Source organism: Oncorhynchus keta, chromosome 16 (genome assembly GCF_023373465.1).
Source record: "Oncorhynchus keta strain PuntledgeMale-10-30-2019 chromosome 16, Oket_V2, whole genome shotgun sequence".
In the NCBI taxonomy this organism is placed as follows: Eukaryota; Metazoa; Chordata; class Actinopteri; order Salmoniformes; family Salmonidae; genus Oncorhynchus; species Oncorhynchus keta.
In genome coordinates, this window is record NC_068436.1 from 7,159,081 (window position 1) to 7,179,881 (window position 20,801).

The 20,801-nt window shown below is 45.0% G+C and overlaps 1 protein-coding gene across 1 annotated transcript in view; it reads left to right on the plus strand.

Annotated features, from left to right (window-relative positions):
* Positions 1 to 20,801, plus strand: part of LOC118395530 (sorbin and SH3 domain-containing protein 2) — a 116,620-nt gene that overhangs the window by 42,266 nt on the left and 53,553 nt on the right. The window contains 5 exon segments of the mRNA XM_052464343.1: positions 8,723 to 8,778; positions 12,967 to 13,056; positions 18,825 to 18,851; positions 19,067 to 19,188; positions 19,873 to 20,553. Of these exon segments, the coding sequence (XP_052320303.1) occupies positions 8,769 to 8,778; positions 12,967 to 13,056; positions 18,825 to 18,851; positions 19,067 to 19,188; positions 19,873 to 20,553 (930 nt within the window). The 5' untranslated portion in view covers positions 8,723 to 8,768.

The following is a 20,801-nucleotide window of genomic DNA, read 5'->3' on the forward strand; positions in this document are numbered from 1 at the left end:
ACCATAAGCCGCCTTTAAAGTTGTTTTGAGAATTTGGCAGTACGTCCAACCGGCCTCACAACCGCAGTATGGCGGTTTGCTGATGTTCGCCATGGTGGGGTTATGGTATGGGCAGGCACAACCAAATGTGGTCTTGTTTGAGAGCGGAGCTCATTACACCATTAGCCAATGTGTAGAATAATACCCAAATATGCAAAAGAAGGAAAATTCATAATTATGCATTTCTGTACAAATCAGGGACCCATGATGTAATTCTGTTACCAGATGTAAATCCACTTCACTTACTGTAGTTCAATAACCAAAAAAGACGTGTTCAAAGTCCAGGTGTCATGTCATAGCTGACACACCATTCTTTCTGCTGACATCTTTGAGTCTTATTTCAGAGCAGATATGAGGTTTTGGAAAACATGGTCACACAAAGAACTGAGGGAGATTTTTACATAGATTTTTGTGTTAGTCCTTGTGCATAGAGTTTTACATGATTTTGTTCACCTTAGTTTTTTGTTTGGCACACATTTAAAAGTGGGAAATCGGAGTCAAAGCGTAATTCCATTATCATGTAATTGCCCTAATGTTTAAATGTTTGCTATCACTTTTCAAGGCAATCCCCTGAAAACGTATCTTCCTGTATCTGAACTAAACCACCATTGCTTGTATGGTAGGCCACAGTTTACTTAAGCTAGGGCCACACAGACCAGTCCAGTTGAGTTGGATCATCTCAGGAGGTCTGTGTGGCCCTAGCTTAAGTAAACCGTTTGAAATAGTGATCTACTAGAAAATTGCTGTTTTACAGCCTCAATGACATTCCTCTGTGGCTCACATTCTATTCAAGCAGACTAGATTCAAGAAGCAGCGCTATGGTGGAGAGGATCTGTGTTGACAGCCATCTGAGGCATTGCTGTAAAGAGTGTGCATGTGACCCCAACCATTACTCGAGTCACCACACAAGGCAATATCACCATTTACTTCAAAAGGAGTTTGTTTACAACGTACCCCTGTAAGCATGCTATTAAGAGGGCAATTACCAGCAATTGGGGGGAAACCTTTACTGAGCCTCTCAGCTTTCAAACTGATGAACTGGACCAGCATGCAGACCTAGGTTACAATACTGTCATACTGATGAAAAGGACCAGCATGCAGACCTACAGTAGGTTACAATACTGTCATACTGATGAAAAGGACCAGCATGCAGACCTACAGTAGGTTACAATACTGTCATACTGATGAAAAGGACCACCATGCGGACCTACAGTAGGTTACAATACTGTCATACTGATGAAAAGGACCAGCATGCAGACCTACAGTAGGTTACAATACTGTCATACTGATGAAAAGGACCAGCATGCAGACCTACAGTAGGTTACAATACTGTCATACTGATGAAAAGGACCAGCATGCAGACCTACAGTAGGTTACAATACTGTCATACTGATGAAAAGGACCAGCATGCAGACCTAGGTTACAATACTGTCATACTGATGAAAAGGACCAGCATGCAGACCTACAGTAGGTTACAATACTGTCATACTGATGAAAAGGACCAGCATGCAGACCTACAGTAGGTTACAATACTGTCATACTGATGAAAAGGACCAGCATGCAGACCTACAGTAGGTTACAATACTGTCATACTGATGAAAAGGACCACCATGTGGACCTACAGTAGGTTACAATACTGTCATACTGATGAAAAGGACCACCATGTGGACCTACAGTAGGTTACAATACTGTCATACTGATGAAAAGGACCAGCATGCGGACCTACAGTAGGTTACAATACTGTCATACTTATGAAAAGGACCAGCATGCAGACCTACAGTAGGTTACAATACTGTCATACTGATGAAAAGGACCAGCATGCAGACCTAGGTTACAATACTGTCATACTGATGAAAAGGACCAGCATGCAGACCTAGGTTACAATACTGTCATACTGATGAAAAGGACCAGCATGCAGACCTAGGTTACAATACTGTCATACTGATGAAAAGGACCAGCATGCAGAGACCTAGGTTACAATACTGTCATACTGATGAAAAGGACCAGCATGCAGACCTAGGTTACAATACTGTCATACTGATGAAAAGGACCAGCATGCAGACCTAGGTTACAATACTGTCATACTGATGAAAAGGACCAGCATGCAGACCTAGGTTACAATACTGTCATACTGATGAAAAGGACCAGCATGCAGACCTAGGTTACAATACTATGGGAAATCTTTCAAATAATTTGAGCTTGAACATTTGCTCTCGCCTGACTGGAGTGCCAAATGGTTGAGGTTTGTCATTTTGGCTATATTCTATTGGCACATATAGATTTTTCTCTAATTTAGCTCGGGGAGAAAAAAACACTTTATTTTGATCGGCGAACTTTGAGTGCACTAAGATGGTTCCGTGGCGGCTTTCCTCGTGCCAATGCTGTGCCCTCTGCCTAGTAACATCTCTCTGTGGCTAACCTAATCATCTGTGTCAAGACTGCTAACTTGTGCATTTGTAAGCAAAACGTTTACAAGGCTTGTGATTTAGGACATTACTGTGCATTGCCTTTTGTTTAGCGTCTTTGTGGACCATTTACTGTAAATGGTTTTGGCTATAAATAATGGAGTAATGTTGTTTCATAGGACAGTGTTTTTCAACTCCGGTTTAGGGGTACCCTCCAGGTTGCACATTTTAGTTCTAACCCAGCACTAACACGTTCTCATTTAAACTAATGCTGGGTCTGGGTGAATAGTTAAGTAGCTGAATTAGGTGTTTGTCATAAGGCATTTCCAAATTCTATTCTTCTAGAATCAATTGGTGTACAAGCCTACCATTATGACCATTAATACCATTATACCATTAATCATTTTAGTCAATAAGATTCTTGCCACGTAAGCTTAACTTTCTGAACATTCGAGACGTGTAGTCCACTTGTCATTCCAATCTCCTTGCATTAGCGTAGCCTTTTCTGTAGCCTGTCAACTATGTGTCTGTCTATCCCTGTTCTCTCCTCTCTGCACAGACCATACAAACGCTCCACACCGCGTGGCCGCGACCACCCTAATCTGGTGGTCCCAGCGCGTACGACCCACGTGGAGTTCCAGGTCTCCGGTAGCCTCTGGAACTGCCGATCTGCGGCCAACAAGGCAGAGTTCATCTCAGCCTATGCCTCCCTCCAGTCCCTTGACTTCTTGGCACTGACGGAAACATGGATCACCACAGATAACACTGCTACTCCTACTGCTCTCTCCTCGTCCGCCCACGTGTTCTCGCACACCCCGAGAGCTTCTGGTCAGCGGGGTGGTGGCACCGGGATCCTCATCTCTCCCAAGTGGTCTTTCTCTCTTTCTCCCTTACCCATCTGTCTATCGCCTCCTTTGAATTCCATGCTGTCACAGTTACCAGCCCTTTCAAGCTTAACATCCTTATCATTTATCGCCCTCCAGGTTCCCTCGGAGAGTTCATCAATGAGCTTGATGCCTTGATAAGCTCCTTTCCTGAGGACGGCTCACCTCTCACAGTTCTGGGCGACTTTAACCTCCCCCACGTCTACCTTTGACTCATTCCTCTCTGCCTCCTTCTTTCCACTCCTCTCCTCTTTTGACCTCACCCTCTCACCTTCCCCCCCTACTCACAAGGCAGGCAATACGCTTGACCTCATCTTTACTAGATGCTGTTCTTCCACTAACCTCACTGCAACTCCCCTCCAAGTCTCCGACCACTACCTTGTATCCTTTTCCCTCTCGCTCTCATCCAACACTTCCCACACTGCCCCTACTCGGATGGTATCGCGCCGTCCCAACCTTCGCTCTCTCTCCCCCGCTACTCTCTCCTCTTCCATCCTATCATCTCTTCCCTCTGCTCAAACTTTCTCCAACCTATCTCCTGATTCTGCCTCCTCAACCCTCCTCTCCTCCCTTACTGCATCCTTTGACTCTCTATGTCCCCTATCCTCCAGGCCGGCTCGGTCCTCCCCTCCCGCTCCGTGGCTCGACGACTCATTGCGAGCTCACAGAACAGGGCTCCGGGCAGCCGAGCGGAAATGGAGGAAAACTCGCCTCCCTGCGGACCTGGCATCCTTTCACTCCCTCCTCTCTACATTTTCCTCCTCTGTCTCTGTTGCTAAAGCCACTTTCTACCATTCTAAATTCCAAGCATCTGCCTCTAACCCTAGGAAGCTCTTTGCCACCTTCTCCTCCCTCCTGAATCCTCCCCCCTCCTCCCTCTCTGCAGATGACTTCGTCAACCATTTTGAAAAGAAGGTCGACGACATCCGATCCTCGTTTGCTAAGTCAAACGACACCGCTGGTTCTGCTCACACTGCCCTACCCTATGCTCTGACCTCTTTCTCCCCTCTCTCTCCAGATGAAATCTCGCGTCTTGTGACGGCCGGCCGCCCAACAACCTGCCCGCTTGACCCTATCCCCTCCTCTCTTCTCCAGACCATTTCCGGAGACCTTCTCCCTTACCTCACCTCGCTCATCAACTCATCCCTGACCGCTGGCTACGTCCCTCCCGTCTTCAAGAGAGCGAGAGTTGCACCCCTTCTGAAAAAACCTACACTCGATCCCTCCGATGTCAACAACTACAGACCAGTATCCTTCTCTCTTTTCTCTCCAAAACTCTTGAGCGTGCCGTCCTTGGCCAGCTCTACCGCTATCTCTCTCAGAACGACCTTCTTGATCCAAATCAGTCAGGTTTCAAGACTAGTCATTCAACTGAGACTGCTCTTCTCTGTATCACGGAGGCGCTCCGCACTGCTAAAGCTAACTCAAGATTTAGATGCAAGTGGCTGTTCCACTGGATGTCATAAGGTGTATGCACCAATTTGTAAGTCGCTCTGGATAAGAGCGTCTGCTAAATGACTTAAATGTAAATGTAATGTAAAATTATGAGTCGAGGTTCACATCATTTGAAATGGCCATTGAAGAGCAGATCATTGTACAGATTGTGCCTTTCAAACATGGGGACATGCGCTTGAACACATCTTGGAATGATACCTATCAATAAAAGCTCAGGCTAATTTCTGAACACATGCGAGTGTCATTAGCAGGATTCACGCCCGTGTGTTGCAGCCATCTACATATCAGACACGTATGATCGCCGCCACAGCCCCTGTGAGCTGGCACTAGCTGGATCTGTCACGCTCAAAGCCTCAGTAATGAAACGCATATGCACATTACTGCGCCTTCAGAAAGTATTCATACCCCTTGACCCCTTATTCCACATTTTTTTGTTACAACCTGAATTCAAAATAGATTTTTTTTCACACCGGTTTTTCACACCCACAATAACCCATAATGACCCCCAAAAAATATTCTCAAATTTATTGAAAATGAAAGAAATTTTTACGTAACTTTTCACACCCCTGAGTCAATACTTTGTAGAAGCACATTTGGCAGCAATTTAAAGCTGTAGATCTTTCTGGGTAAGTCTCTAAGAGCTTTCCACACCTGGATTGTACAATATTAGCCCATTTTTGTTATAACAAAAAAAATTGTCAAGTTGATTATTGATCATTGCTAGACAACCGTTTTCAAGTCTTGACAGATTTTCTAGACGATTTTTAAGTCAAAATGTCGTTTTGGACTTGTGTTTTAGGTTATTGTCCTGCTGAAAGGGGAATTTGTCTCCGTGTCTGTTCAACAGCAGGCTGAACCAGTTATCCCTCTAGGATTTTGCCTCTGCTTATAGCTGTATTACTTTAATTTTTATCTTTAAAAAACTCCCTAGTCGTTGCTGATAACAAGCATACGCATAACAGGATGCAGCCACCACCATGCTTGAAAATATGGAGAGTGGTACTCAGTGATGTGTTGGATTTGCCCCAAACGTATTCAGGACAAATAGTTTTTTTGCCACATTTTTTGCTGCAGTATTACTTAATAAGTGCCTTGTTGCAAACAGGATGCATGTTTTTGGAATATTTGTATTCTGTACAGGCTTCCTTGTTTTCAGTTTGTCATTTAGGTTGGTCAAGTTGGGGATCCATCTTCAGTTTTCTCCTATCACAGCCATTCAACTCTGTTTTAAAATCAACATTTTCCTCATGGTGAATCCCTGAGCAGTTTTCTTCCTCTCTGGCAACTGAGTTAGGAAGAACGCCTGTATATTTGTAGTGACTGGGTGTATTGATGCACCAGCCAAAGTCTAATTAATAACTTCACAGTGCTCAAAAATATATTCTGTCTTTTTTTCATTTATTTTCTTCACATCTACCAATTAGTGCCCTTCTTGAAAAACCTCGCTGGTCGGTGGATGAATATGTGTTTTGAAATTCACAACTCGATTGAGGCACCTTACAGATAACTGTATATGCGAATACAGAGATGGGGTAGTCATTTAAAAATGTTAACCGCTATTATTGAACACTGAATGAGTCCAAGCAACTTCATTATGCAATTTAAGCACATTTTTACTCCTGAACTTATTTAGGCTTTCAATAACAAAGGGGTTGAATACTTATTCACTCAAGACATTTCAGCTTTTAATTTTTAATTTATTTCTAAATTCCATTTTGACATTATGGGGTGTGTGAATACTTTCTGAAGGCACTGTACATATACACACAAACACACACGCGCATAAAACACGTACACACATACTCATACGTGCGCGCACACCGACCGTCACCTTAGTCGGGTAAGGCCTGAACTTTCCATCAGGGCCTTTTTTCCATGGACAAGGGTATTTTCAGAGCCGATTTATCATCTAGGTCATGTCTTTACAGTATTAAGGAATTACATTCGGTGTTGTTACAACCTGGTTTAAGATTGTAACTAACAATGGGAAACATTTACATTTACAAAACCACACACTGAGTGGATATGACAAAAATGAATTTATTCCATAAATAAAGTAAACATTCCCAACTTTTGGAAGAGGAGATGCAAAGTGCCTACCTCACCCAATAATCCCCTCCCCTGGTCCCTCCTTCACTCCAACCACAATGGGGAGATGTTCCGACCAGACTCAGATTCAGTGTGATGATGGTCAGCAGTTCTACTCCGACTGGAGCTGTCTCTACAGCAACCCTGTGTCTCATCAGTTTACACCCGTCTCCCCAAACCTGGCAGAATCCCTACTGTGGGACGAAGACTGCCGATCTCAACTGGAATCTCTTGCTACTACCACTGCACCCGTTGGGTAGGCAAGCACACTCCTCACGGCCATACCTGGATGGGTTCAACCAGCCCTGCGTGGGCACCTCTGGGTATAGGAACTTTAAGCCACAGACTGTAGCTGGCTCACAGGTAAGATAGAGTCATCAAACCTCAGTGGACCAGGTTGTCCCCTCCCGTCCGCAGCAGATGTACTGGGATGTGACTCAAGGACGGGGTCATCATCCTCAGGTGGGCCCCCAGACCTCCATCGGATACATCTCAGACCTGATCTATAATGCTGCTATTGTCACCAACTTCCTGGAGTTCAAATTTCCTGCCCCTGCTTACCTATTGTATAGCCCGGTGGTCCCAGCTCTGGTTGTGCGGTCAGTAAATTAGGTGTCGCCTGCCAAAACCACAACGAAACAACCATAGGTATGCGTGGAGAGAGGATACTCTTGCTGAATGGGGAAACAGTGGCTTTATGTCACAGCTGATCTTTCACAGGTGTGGCCCATCAGCACTGACGACCGTCCCAGCTCCGCTCACCTCTCCTACTCCGCCCACCAATCTCCAGCAGGAAGTAAGCACAGCAAAATCCAGTAGACAGAGCAGGGAGGGGCCGTCACAGTTTATGTTTGGTACGGGTACAGACAGTACAGTTAAGTAGCTGTACTGTCGGCCTGTACCACTTATCAGCCCCTTATCAGGGTGTTATTCCAGTATGACAGCATGGACATTGAGTGTCTCCTATTTGTTTGTATGTTCCTCAAAGGGAATATCTGTCATAAAAAGCTGATATTTTGCTCCATCTGCCAGGGATATTCTGCGGAAGATACCTACCTACCCTATTGTTGGAAGTTGGAAATGGCCTCATCATTTAAAGTAAGGTTTTGTTTCCAGTCGACAGCGAGATGCATAAAGACGTGTCGGATCTCACTAATTGATTTTGATCAGCTCAATACTCCATAAAGTGAACCAGTTTGTTTCTGCCCGTCCCTCTGTTTGGCACTCTGTCATATCTAGTTATGTATCCGTTGCTCTAACTTGTGACAGAGCCCTTCGCCTCTTACGAGTCCGTACGGGAGTTGCAGCGATGAGACAAGACCGTATTGGATACCACGAAATTGGGGAGAAAACAGAGTAAAAGAATATATACAATAAAAAAATGCAGAAAGATACTGCTTCCCTAGCTACGGTATGACTGCGTGGACTGGTGTCCAGCCAAGCAGTAATCAACCTGATTCAGAAGTCAAGACAAACACAAAGAACCAAGATTTAATGTTCATTTTAAACTACAAGCACTATTGAGCCTGAACTAAAACTGCTGCCATAACGCCAATGGAAGGAATGAATGTTGGAACTATTTGAGGAAATTGTCTATTTTTAGAACCACACTGCTTTTTGTAATAACAATCTCTCCCTTAAAGATTTGAGATTGAGTAGATTCTCAAGTTATTCCTGATGGAATTGATTTGTTATTCACAATGTCCATTTCACAAATCCACATTGGCAGTTTACATGGCATGTCAAACTGACTTGCACCAGGTAATGTGAAAGAGAAGTAGGGTTTCTGTTTCTCTGAGGGCATTACAGTGGGTAACAATCTAACCTCTATCTCTGATTCCTTTATTCCAGGAAAGTGTACCCAGCTACGGTAGAACTGTTAGGAGACCTCTTCAACATGAATACAGGTATGTGATATGCCTCTTTAAACACTACGCAACACATGTACACACACTAGGATGTTGAACTCGAGGCATTCCGCTGTGTCTGATCTGAATCATTTTGACCATCCATATCAATGTTTTTTTATTTATAATTTTTTTTTTACATTTGCCAGCTGTTGAATATTTCTTGCTGCCGGAGTTGCATAGCTAAGCAAAATGTAACATTTAATTCATAGTTTTTGTTATTTCAACCAACTCATTTGATTTGACGATTCAGATTGAAGTAAGTTCGCAACAGGACCTCCTCTAGTTTCAGAAAATAACAAATTATCTGTTTGAATGCTTTTCGAGCTGTTGGTGTGGACATCTTGTGACGGGCGATTCAGTTCTTGATCAATTCAACATTATTTAGCAAGGGAGTACACTTTCTTCCTGGAGAGCTACTCTCCTGCAGGGTTTCGCTCCAACCCTGCTGTAACAAACCCAACAAATCAGCTGCTCACAGGACCTTGTTTACAACGGGGTTGAAGCAAACCTCCCCCCGCCACCCACAAAAAAAGGTATATAGGAGAAGGGATGGCCGCCCCTGCTCTATAATGTGGAGGCATAGAGGCATTACACATATTGCATTGCTTTATGGTCTTCTTATACACCCACGTAATTCCTCTCATTCATAAATCGGCCTCCACAGCTCCATCTTAAACTTGGCCCGCATCCCAAAACGTATAGAGTATTTCACTACAGTAGCTATGATGACGAATCATTCACTTAGTGTTATTACACTCCTACGCCCTCTGTTACTCTGCCAATGAAAGTCTTGATTTGTTCCTGCTATGGTAATTGTTTACAGCACAAGATCTATTGAAGTGCCAATATCCTCCGCACAATCTAGAATGCTCTTATCAAGTCCACCAGGCATATGCTCTCATTAAGTTTCCATGACATTGCAATCAGAGTTTTGCTCCAGCTTTGGTAAATGTTTACATCACGGGTTATTGAGTCACGGAACATTCCACGGTGTTTGCGTACGGAACATTGCCCCGTTGTGGGGATTTATTTTTGATTCCCTTACCTTCGTAATGGCAGGGTGCGCTGAAACGTTTTGCATGCGGAGGGATTCTGTGCCCTCTTGGAGAAATGAACAGCGTTTCATTGCTCCTACGTCGATGACCAAGCAAGCATGAACGTTAATCTGCGCGGAGGTCACAGTTCATATGAAGTAGGAAGGGGGACTTTTTAATTGCTGTGTGTTTACTGCATGCCTGAATCAACCAGAATGTAAACAAACACAACATCGGTTAAGATAGTTTTTTGCCGATGATTGTTCTAGAGTCTTGTTTATAGTTTTGGTTATATTCGGTATATTCGGGTGTGAAAAATGGCGCCGGGGGAGATAGGCCGCCGTTTTACGGTCTCCTAACCAATTCTGCTATTATGTGTTTTTTATCTGCAATATTTGTAAATTATTTTGTACAGAATGTTTCTGCAACTTTATCTTACGGAAGAAAAGAGCTTCTGGATATCAGGACAGCGATCACTCACCTCGGATTAGAAGAAGATTTCTTCAACAACAACAACAACAACAAGCAGGACTCACACGATATTATATTCTCCAAACACCCCACAGGGCAGACATCCCAATTATTCGCAAAAGGAAGCGACGCAGAGGACGAAGAGCCGGATGCCTCGTCCGGACCCGCAGAAGACAACTAGGAAAGCTGCCATAATACCGTCAATATTATTCGCCAACGTGCAATCAGAGGCAAAACAATTCTAGATCACCTGTACTCCACACACAGAGACGCGTACAATGCTCTCCCTCGCCCCCCATTTGGTAAATCCGACCACAACTCCTCCTGATTCCTGCTTACAAGCAAAAATTAAAGCAGGAAGCACCAGTGACTCGGTCTATAAAAAATGGTCAGATAAAGCAGATGCTAAACTTACAGGACTGCTTTGCTATCACAGACTGGAACATGTTCCGTGATTCTTCCGATGACATTGACACGGCTTGCAAACTATTATAGGCTACAAAGAGAAGCACAGCCGTGAGCTGCCCAGTGATACGAGCCTACCAGACGAGCTAAATCACTTCTATGCTCGCTTTGAGGCAAGCAACACTGAGGCATGTATGAGACCCTCAGCTGTTCCGGACGACTGTGTGATCACGCTCTCCGTAGCCGACGTGAGTAAGACCTTTAAACAGGTCAACATACACAAGGCTGCGGGACCAGATGGATTACCAGGACGTGTGCTCCGGGCATGTGCTGACCAACTGGCAGGTGTCTTCACTGACATCTTCAACATGTCCCTGATTGAGTGTCTAATACCGACATGCTTCAAGCAGACCACCATAGTCCCTGTGCCCAAGAACACAAAGGCAACCTGCCTAAATGACTACAGCACTCACGATCGTAGCCATGAAGTGCTTTGAAAGGCTGGTAATGGCTCACATCAACACCATTATCCCAGAAACCCTAGACACATTCCAATTTGCATACCGCCCAAACAGATCCACAGATGATGCAATCTCTATTGCACTCCACACTGCCCTTTCCCACCTGGACTAAAGGAACACCTATGTGAGAATGCTGTTCATTGAACACAGCTCAGCGTTCAACACCATTGTACCCTCAAAGCTCATCACCAAGCTAAGGATCCTGGGACTAAACACCTCCCTCTGCAACTGGATCCTGGACTTCCTGACAGGCCGCCCCCAGGTGGTGAGGGTAGGTAGCAACACATCTGCCACGCTGATCCTCAACACTGGAGCTCCCCAGGGGTATGTGCTCAGTCCCCTCCTGTAGTCCCTGTTCACCCATGACTGCATGGCCAGGCACGACTCCAACACCATCATTAAGATTGCTGACGACACAACAGTGTGCTGATCACCGACAACGACGAGACAGCCTATAGGGAGGAGGTCAGAGACCTGGCCAGGTGGTACCAGAATAACAACCTATCCCTCAACGTAAACAAGACTAAGGATTGTGGACTACAGGAAAAGGAGCACCGAGCACGTCCCCATTCTCATCGACGGGGCAGTAGTGGAGCAGGTTGAGCTTCAAATTCCTTGGTGTCCACATCAACAACAAACTAGATTGGCCCAAACACACCAAGACAGTCGTTAAGAGGGCACGACAAAGCCTATTCCCCCTCAGGAAACTACAATGATTTGCCATGGGTCCTGAGATCCTCAAAAGGCTCAACAGCTGCAAATCGAGAGCATCCTGACCGGTTGCATCACTGCCTGTTACGGCAATTGCTCGGCCTCTGATCGCAAGGCACTTCAGAGGGTAGTGCGTACAGCCCAGTACATCACTGGGGCAAAGATGCCTGCCATCCAGGACCTCTACGCCAGGCGGTGTCAGAGGAAGTCCCTAAAAATTGTCAAAGACCCCAGCCACCCCAGTCATAGACTGTTCTCTCTACTACCGCATGGCAAACGGTACCGGAGTGCCAAGTCTAGGACAAAAAGGCTTCTCAACAGTGTTTTCCCCCAAGCCATAAGACTCCTACCTGGACTATTTGCATTGTGCCCCCCTTTTTACGCTTCTGCTACTCTCTGTTCGTCATGTATGCATAGTCACTTTAACCATACCGACATGTACATAATACCTCAATTAGCCTGACTAACAGGTGTCTGTATATAGCCTTGCTACTCTTTTTTTCAAACGTCTTTTTACTGTTGTTTTATTTCTTTACTTACCTACACACACACACACACACACACGCGCACCATTGGTTAGAGCCTGTAAGTAAGCATTTCACTGTAAGGTCTACACCTGTTGTATTCGGCGCACGTGACAAACTTTGATTTGATATTGACAACCTAAGAGAGTGGACACAAACAGACAAACGTGCCGGTTTTAAAGGTAGTCAACGATATGACATCGCAGTGGGCAACTTCCTGCTGGGAGACCAACCACAACATAGCAGAACGTTGCCCCACTGGGTATGACGGTATCATATTGCTGAGTCTACAGTTCTGGGGTAACTATAGGTTACTATGATGTTTGTCAGCACAGTCGACTCCCTCCATCCATCTTGATATGAGCTGTCATCCTTCTCCTGTCCCCATTGCAAATGAGAATGGAGCCATTGTAATGCATGTGCTTTGCCTCTTTCCTGGGGGCTTCGGCGTGTGTGTGCGTGCGTGCATGTGTGTGTGTGCTGCTTCTGCTGCCGTGGCTGCTGGCTGTGCTTTCCCAGACAGTGGAGGATGCGCTCGCAGCAGCGCTGCCTTGCTTCTCACCCTCTCCCACATGAAGCGGGTCCAGAGCGTCCCCAATCTGGCTACAGGTACACACACACACACACCAACAAAACACAACCCGTATGCCTAACACACATACACAGGCCTGTACAGACTACTGTGTCATTGAGTCACACTGATGTTGAAGGGGGTAAGTGAAGGCCATGCGAACAAAGTCGAGCAATGCAACTTTTGACTGTACGCAAATAAGACGTGCGGTGCGTTCGGAAAGTATTCAGACCCCTTGTCTTTTTCCACATTTTCTTACGTTACAGCCGTATTCTAAAATGGATTCATTATATAATTTTACTCATCAATCTACACACAATACACCATAATGAAAACAGATTTTTTTGAATTTTTTGCAAATGTATAAAAACAATACCTTATTTACGTAAGTATTCAGACCCTTTGCCATGAGGCTCGAAATTGAGCTTATGTGCATCCTGTTTCCATTGATTATCCTTGAGGTGTTTGTACAACTTGATTGGAGTCCACCTGTGGTAAATTCAATTGATTGGACATGATTTGTAAAGGCACACACCTGTCTACAGTATATAAGGTCCCACAGTTGACAGTCCATGTCAGATCAAAAACCAAGCCATGAGGTCGATGGAATTGTCCTTAGAGCTCTGAGACAGGATTGTGTCGAAGCACAGATCTGGGAAAGGGTACCAAAACATTTCTGCAGCATTGAAGGTCCCCAAGAACACAGTGGCCTCTACCATTCTTAAATGAAAAAAGAGAGCTGTCCACTCGGCCAAACTGAGCAATCGGGGGAGAAGGGCCTTGGTCAGGGAGGTGACCAAGAACCCGATGGTCACTCAGACAGAACTCCAGAGTTCCTCTGTGGAGATGGGAGTACCTTCCAGAAGGACAACCATCTCTGCAGCACTCCACCAAGCAGGCCGTTATGGTAGTGTGGCCAGACGGAAGCCACTTCTCAGTAAAAGGCACATCACAACCTGCTTGGAGTTTGCCAAAAGGCACCTAAAGGACTCAAACCGTGGAAAACAAGATTCTCTAGTCGGATGAAACCAAGATTGAGCTCTTTGGGCTGAATGCCAAGCGCCATGTCTAGAGGAAACCAGGCACCATCCCTATGGTGAAGCATGGTGGTGGCAGCTTCATGCTGTGGAGATGTTTTTCAGCGGCAGGGACTGGGAGACTAATCAGGATTGAGAGAAAGAAGAATGGAGCGAAGTACAGAGAGATCCTTGATGAAAACCTCTCCCAGAGAACTCAGGACCTCAGACTAGGGGAAAGGTTCACCTTCCAACAGGACAACGACCCTAACCACAGAGCCAAGACAACACGGGAGTGGCTTCGGGACAAATCTCTGAATGTCGAGTTGCCGAGCCAGAGCCCGGACTTGAACCTGATCTCTGGAGAGACCTGGAAATAGCTGTGCAGCGACACTCCCCATCCAACCTGACAGAGCCTAAGAGGATCTGCTTATAGCGTCATTCCCAAGATGACTCGAGGCTGTAATCGTTTCCAAACACTTATGTCAATTAGAGGTCGACCGATTATGATTTTTCAACGCCCAAACTGATACCAAAAAAGCCGGTACCGATTAATCGGACGATTAAAGTGTTGGAGAAGAAAGCAAAAGTGCAATATTTGCCAAGCAAAAAAGCTAACGTTTAAGTTCCTTAATCAGAACATGAGAACATATGAAAGCTGGTGGTTCCGTTGAACATGAGTCTTCAATATTCCCAGGTAAGAAGTTTTAGGTTGTAGTTATTATAGGAGTATTTCTCTCTACTATTTGTATTTCATATACCTTTGACTATTGGATGTTCTTATAGGCACTAATCTCGGGAGTTGATAGGCTTGAAGTCATAAACAGCTCGACTCTTGAAGCACAGCGAAGAGCTGCTGACAAATGCAAATCATAGACTTAATTACAAGATAAGAAAATGTGATATTTCAGTTTTTAATACATTTGCAAACATTTCTAAAAACATGTTTTTGCTTTGTCATTATGGGGTATTGTGTGTAGATTGATGAATGAAAAAAATGACTTAATACATTTTAGAATAAGGCTGTAACATAACAAAATGTGGAAAAAGTTGAGGTTTCTGAATACTTTCCGAATGCACTGTAATTGAGTAAATTACTGTAACAGTTGTTAATTTTGTTAAGATGCCATTCTATTTAATAGATTCCTTGGTGGGATTTCATGTTCTATCAAGACATAAATGGCCCCTTTGTTCAAATGTTGTCTTTTCTTCCACCTCACCCCTTCCACTGCCTTGACATCATTCACTTCCTGTTGCTTTCACTTGTCTGACTCCCTGTGACAAACCGTCGTTTGTCATCCTCCGGGACCAGCGTCCTTCTCACTATCTGTCACTCCTTTCCGTCTCCTTTCTCCTCTGCTGTCACTCAATATCACTCCCTTTTCCTCATGTCAGTTTCTCAGAGCGTTGCTGTGATTGGGTAAGACTGGGCTCTGTTTGAGTTAAGAGGGAATTCCCAACCTGCTTTGCAGCGGATGTGTGCACTGTACACGGTTGGGCGTGACCACTAAGAATGGTACTGTGGTGGCTCGAAACCATAGCAACCCTGACTCACTCTTACCATTTCTGCTCTGAACTTGGATCTAGTGGGATACCGACAGGGATTTTGTGTGTTTATTAATTCATAGACTATCAAACACAAATATTGCTTGTATTGTACATTGTAAATCACGGTTCCCCAACTGGTGGCACGCGGGCCAAATCTTGCCTGCCAGCAATATTATTTGGCCCCACAAATGAATTCTGAATATCTCTTATGCTACCTACATAATCCAATAGTTACATTTAACTTCATCCATGAGGAGAGAGAATGAAGAAGACAGTCAACTAATAAAGCAGGCAACGGACCATTTTGTGATGCTGAAAACGTAAAGCTGCAACCCCAGCGCAATCAATAGGAGGTGAACAGCACCTGGTACTGAAAATATAGCTAAGTTGTTATGCAAGTTTTGCACAGCAACAGATGGAGAAGAACTACACCAGTTGAGTAATTGATTTCAACAAAAATCTTTTTAATTCACAAACAACAAGAGGGCATAATTGGAGTGTATTTCTTCAGAGACTAGGCCTAAATCAAATAACTTGGCCTACCTCAGCCAGAGGCCTACTTACAATGGCATCTGACCAAACATGTAGCATCCTACACAAAACAATAATTTAAAGGTAAAAAAGGTGCTGTCTGTGTCTGAATGTCTATCGGGATAGCCTGCTCCTGTAACGACGGAACAAACATAAAATACTGTCCGCTTGAGACTTAAATATCCCCGGATAAACACTCAAAATAATGTTAGTAGCCTATATAACTGTATTTAGTAAATACTAAGTTACTTACTCAATGGGAAAAGTTGAATTTCCCCTCTGAAACAATCTTGTGGATGTCGGGTGAGATGGATGTGATTTTGATGTGCAGGCAGTCCACGAGTTGATTTATGTGAAAGCCGGGTTCCTATCATGACTCTATATTGCGTTCATGGAGGAAAATGAGGACTTGCAGGTGTAAGGCGAAGCAAACATTGTTAGCACATAAAATGTAAGTTTCTGTATTTTTGTGCTGTATTCCTCTGAGCAAATCTCAGCACTCCTGAGCGCATCCTTGATTTGGCTCGGTGTCTGTAATTCAATCAGCTCAGTTTGAATTGCGGCCTCATCTAGCGAGGGTATGGTTTTCTTAGCCAGAGACGATAGTGCTCCACTTTCAGAGGATCACGTACAAATGCAACGATATCCTCGGGCATGCTCTAGTCTTCAAATCTGGTGGAGAAGGGATCCCTCAGCTGCTTGGTGAAATCTTCCATCCCTTCTGTGACAATGCTGCCACCGGGTCCCCCTCTGCCTGTCGTTTCTGCAGTGTGCTGAAGTGCAGTAGCCTTCCAGATGACAAGTCCAAATCCAACAACTCAAGCTTCTTAGTAAAGGCCTCAAGTTTGTCCACGACTGTTTATCCTCTTCCTTGTCACTGCAGATTTAACCCGGTTTAAGTGACAGAATGTGTCCGCCAAAAAAAAGCCGTAGGTGCAGCTCGCGTCAATGTTTCTGTATTGGACCTCTGTGTGGGGCAGGAAGGCCACTTTGAAAGTTCCATACTTAGATTCATAATGACGTCTGCGATTTGAATTATTTTCAAACAGCAACATTTTCATTGCAAATAAGACAGACTGGCTTGGCGTTGGGAATATTAAAGCGTATCTCAGTGTATGTTCCTCCCTTAAGCTTCCATTTTCAATACTTTTTGAGAGCGACATTGTATCTTGCTGTCAAGGAAATTGTTCTGAACAAATGTTGACGTTAAGAGAGTAGTGTATCGTACAGTAGGCGTTTTTCCCCACCAATCAACGCAGAGAGAAATAGGCAACAATTATCATTGATTAGAGCCACGGTGATTTTTAGGATGCGAAATTATTATGCTATTGTCACTGAATTTTATTATGTAGTAATCAGATGTGTTAAAAATGTTATTCAATTTGTAGTGTAGGCCAATTAACTGTGCTAATATTATATGCTAATTACGTTCTGGCCCACTGACTATTAGCTCAGAAAATAATTTGTCCCGAGGCCAAACCTATTTGACAAACCCTAGTCTGGTGCACTAGTCACTGATACAGGATCAGATATTATGCCATCCCCTATAACTAAAATCAGGATTGAGATGTACAATAATCTGATCCTAGGACTGTGTTTAAGCACAACTTCTACCTCAAATCTGCTGTTTAGAACAAGATGACAGATTGAAGTGTGGCCTGCCTCAGGCTGTTCGTTTTAGGAACCCAGCTAGCGCTCCTTAGGGGGTGAAACCACATGACAGGACACTTTAGCGTTTTAATTTCCCTGCCGTGAAAAGTAATGGGCCGCTCCCCCACGTTGCTCATGGGTAACGTAGTGAAAGACATTTCCCCCCGAAATTACAATGCAAGGCAACAACGGCTTCACACACGGCAGCATCAGCTATTAACGACATATCCTGTCAACGCCAAATATCTCCGGATACCCAGAATTCCCTGGGTGATGGCGTGCAGCGGGCGAGCGCTATTAAGCCTTGCCAGGGATATCAAAACACCCTCCGCACCTCATGAAATTTTCAACGCTCGTTCCGGCTACACACACACACACATATACACACACACACACACAAACATGCACACAGAGAAACACTCTTGCAACACACACACACACACACACACACACACACACACACACACACACACACACACACACGCATGCACAGAGAAACACCCTGTGGACGGTAACACAGTGTCATGTTCAATAGGGCACAGCGTGGCAAAACGTTTTGCAATGGAAAACAAGCATTTCTTATTGGGAAAGTTCAGGTGGTACCTCCCCCTTTCACTCTGATGTGTTGCGTTTGGTGCTGAATGAGCATGACCCTGGTTTCTATCTCTCTCGCGTGCCCCGGGTCATAATGTCCTGGCTTTGTCTCTCGGCTCCATTGGCTTTTGTAAAGGCTGCGTTCAGAAGGGCACAACGTTGAGATGAGAATAGATTGTGTAGAACACAACCTTGGGGAACATTCTGATAGAAATCGATTGTGTAGAACAGACATGCCTCTGACAGCACTCTATATTAACTGTGTCCCTTCTATGTGTCATTGAGTTGTTGTCCCCTTTTCCTTCCCTAAATGTTCCTCTCGCCCTCTTTCAGCAGTCTGTCGCATTCATTTGGATATGTGTTCAAACTACTGAACCCACCATTCAAATGTCTCTTTTGCTGCATATTGTTGAGGGTCATGCATACTAAAAGTCACATGTTAATGTGTGTTCATTTTCTCCTCACAGGGAGTGATTCTCACTCGTCAGATTCAGGTAACTACCGTTCAATGTAGTACGTCTTGACACAATTCTCATATCCAATTTATCTTCGACTGTTTGTTGTGAAAAGGGATACACCGTGTGTTGGCATCAAGGGGTCGAGTTGTTATGTAAGGCCTGTCGTGTGTGTGTGTGTGTGTGTGTGTGTGTGTGTGTGTGTGTGTGTGTGTGTGTGTGTGTGTGTGTGTGTGTGTGTGTGTGTGTTCCAGATGCATGGAGGTCGCGTAGCACCGACGGCCTGAGGAACGGCGACGACGTCACTTCTTCCCTGGCCGCCAAGGGCTTCCGCAGCGTCAGACCCAACCTGCAAGACAAGAAGTCCCCCACACTGGTGAATACACACACGCACACACACACATACTGTGCCTTGTTGAATTCCTATACAGCTTTTTACTGTGTTTAATCATTTTAACCAGACTATTCACACCACACTGATTGATTTTGGTGGCAAAGCTACCATCATTGAATCCGTAGTATTAAAGCAGTATGAATCATTCTTTATCAGGGTGTTTATAATGTGAATAAATCCTACAGTGTTATTCCTTCATCCCTTCACCACCAGTGCCTCCAGATAATTTCCTGTGAAGTTTTTCTATTGATTCAAGTTGATAAGTTGTTTTCCCCAGCGGCTGTAAAGAGACTAATCAAAGATTCCTTTCATTCTCCAGAGGAGTGTGTGTTCAGTGTTTATGCGTCATTTGAGTAAGATGATAAACGCAGCAAGGAAGCAGTCGGCTCCACACATCTCTTCAATCTTCTAAAATGATCTTTATTTGATTCCAGGCCACATTTTTATGATGTTGGCGTCAAAGTGGAAAATAAATCGCACCACAACCTCATAAAATGTTTACAACAGAGAGGGGAAAAAATGAATATATTCTGGTCAAGGGTGAATTGTTCTTGTATTATACTTTGGCCTGGATTTTGTCTTGTCTCATATCTTTATTTCAATCATTTCATTGGTAAACAATGTATGTTTGTTTGCTGTTTTCTCTGATTCTAATTGGCTGCGCAGGCTGTCAATCAAGTCCCCCTCCCGCCCCCTAGGAGAGAGAGCTACCCCTCCCCCGCTACAGGTGCTATCCCCCCCTCCTACACCTCCCTCCTAGCCGAGACCCTCGGACCCGGGATGCTAGCCCTCTCCAACGAGAAGGCCGTCCTCAAAGAGTCTTACACAGTCAAGAGCAGGTCTTCTTACTCCCACCATCAGACTACTACCACCACTTCTGCACCCCAATCTGAACCCGAACCCAACCCCCAGCCCCCACAAACAAACCCTCAGTCTCCCCTCGCCAACCCCATCCCCAATGACACCAGCAAGGTCAAAGCCTCCACAGCTACTTCCTCCACCACCCCCCAGCTTCAGGCTGCAGAGCGCAAGGTGTCCTCCCTCAGACTCACCCCCGTCACCATCCCTGATCCCCCCTCTCACCAGCCCGTCCCCCAGCCTGAGACTCTCACCACCTCCCTTCCTCCCCCTAACCTTCCCCCCCGTACTGACTCCTCCATCGGCCCCCAAAGCCAGCACACAGCCTCCCTCTCCGTCCAGATGGCCCCGCGGAACCCCAAACCACCGGGCTCCAAGGCCCCTACCCTGGAGCCCAAGGCCCCAGCCCCAGCTTCTGACCCTGGGGAGGGCAGGAAGGTGAAGGCCCCCCCTCAAGTTCCACCTCTACCGTCTGCAGCGAATGTGGTGGTACTATAATTGACTTTCCTAATCAACCTCCGTCAGTTATTCTTCAACTGCACCACTGTGGTTTGTCAGGCACAACCAACCAACCAGACTAACTGGGATTGTGTGTTTGTGCGTTTGTCAGGGGATTTAGAAGCACAGAGTGTTTTGTTCAGTGTCAGATATCTTCAAACACCTTCATTGCACTAATCCAATCTCTTACCCCACAGTGAAGGTAACAACAGTCTGCCCGCTATAATGCAGTGTGACAA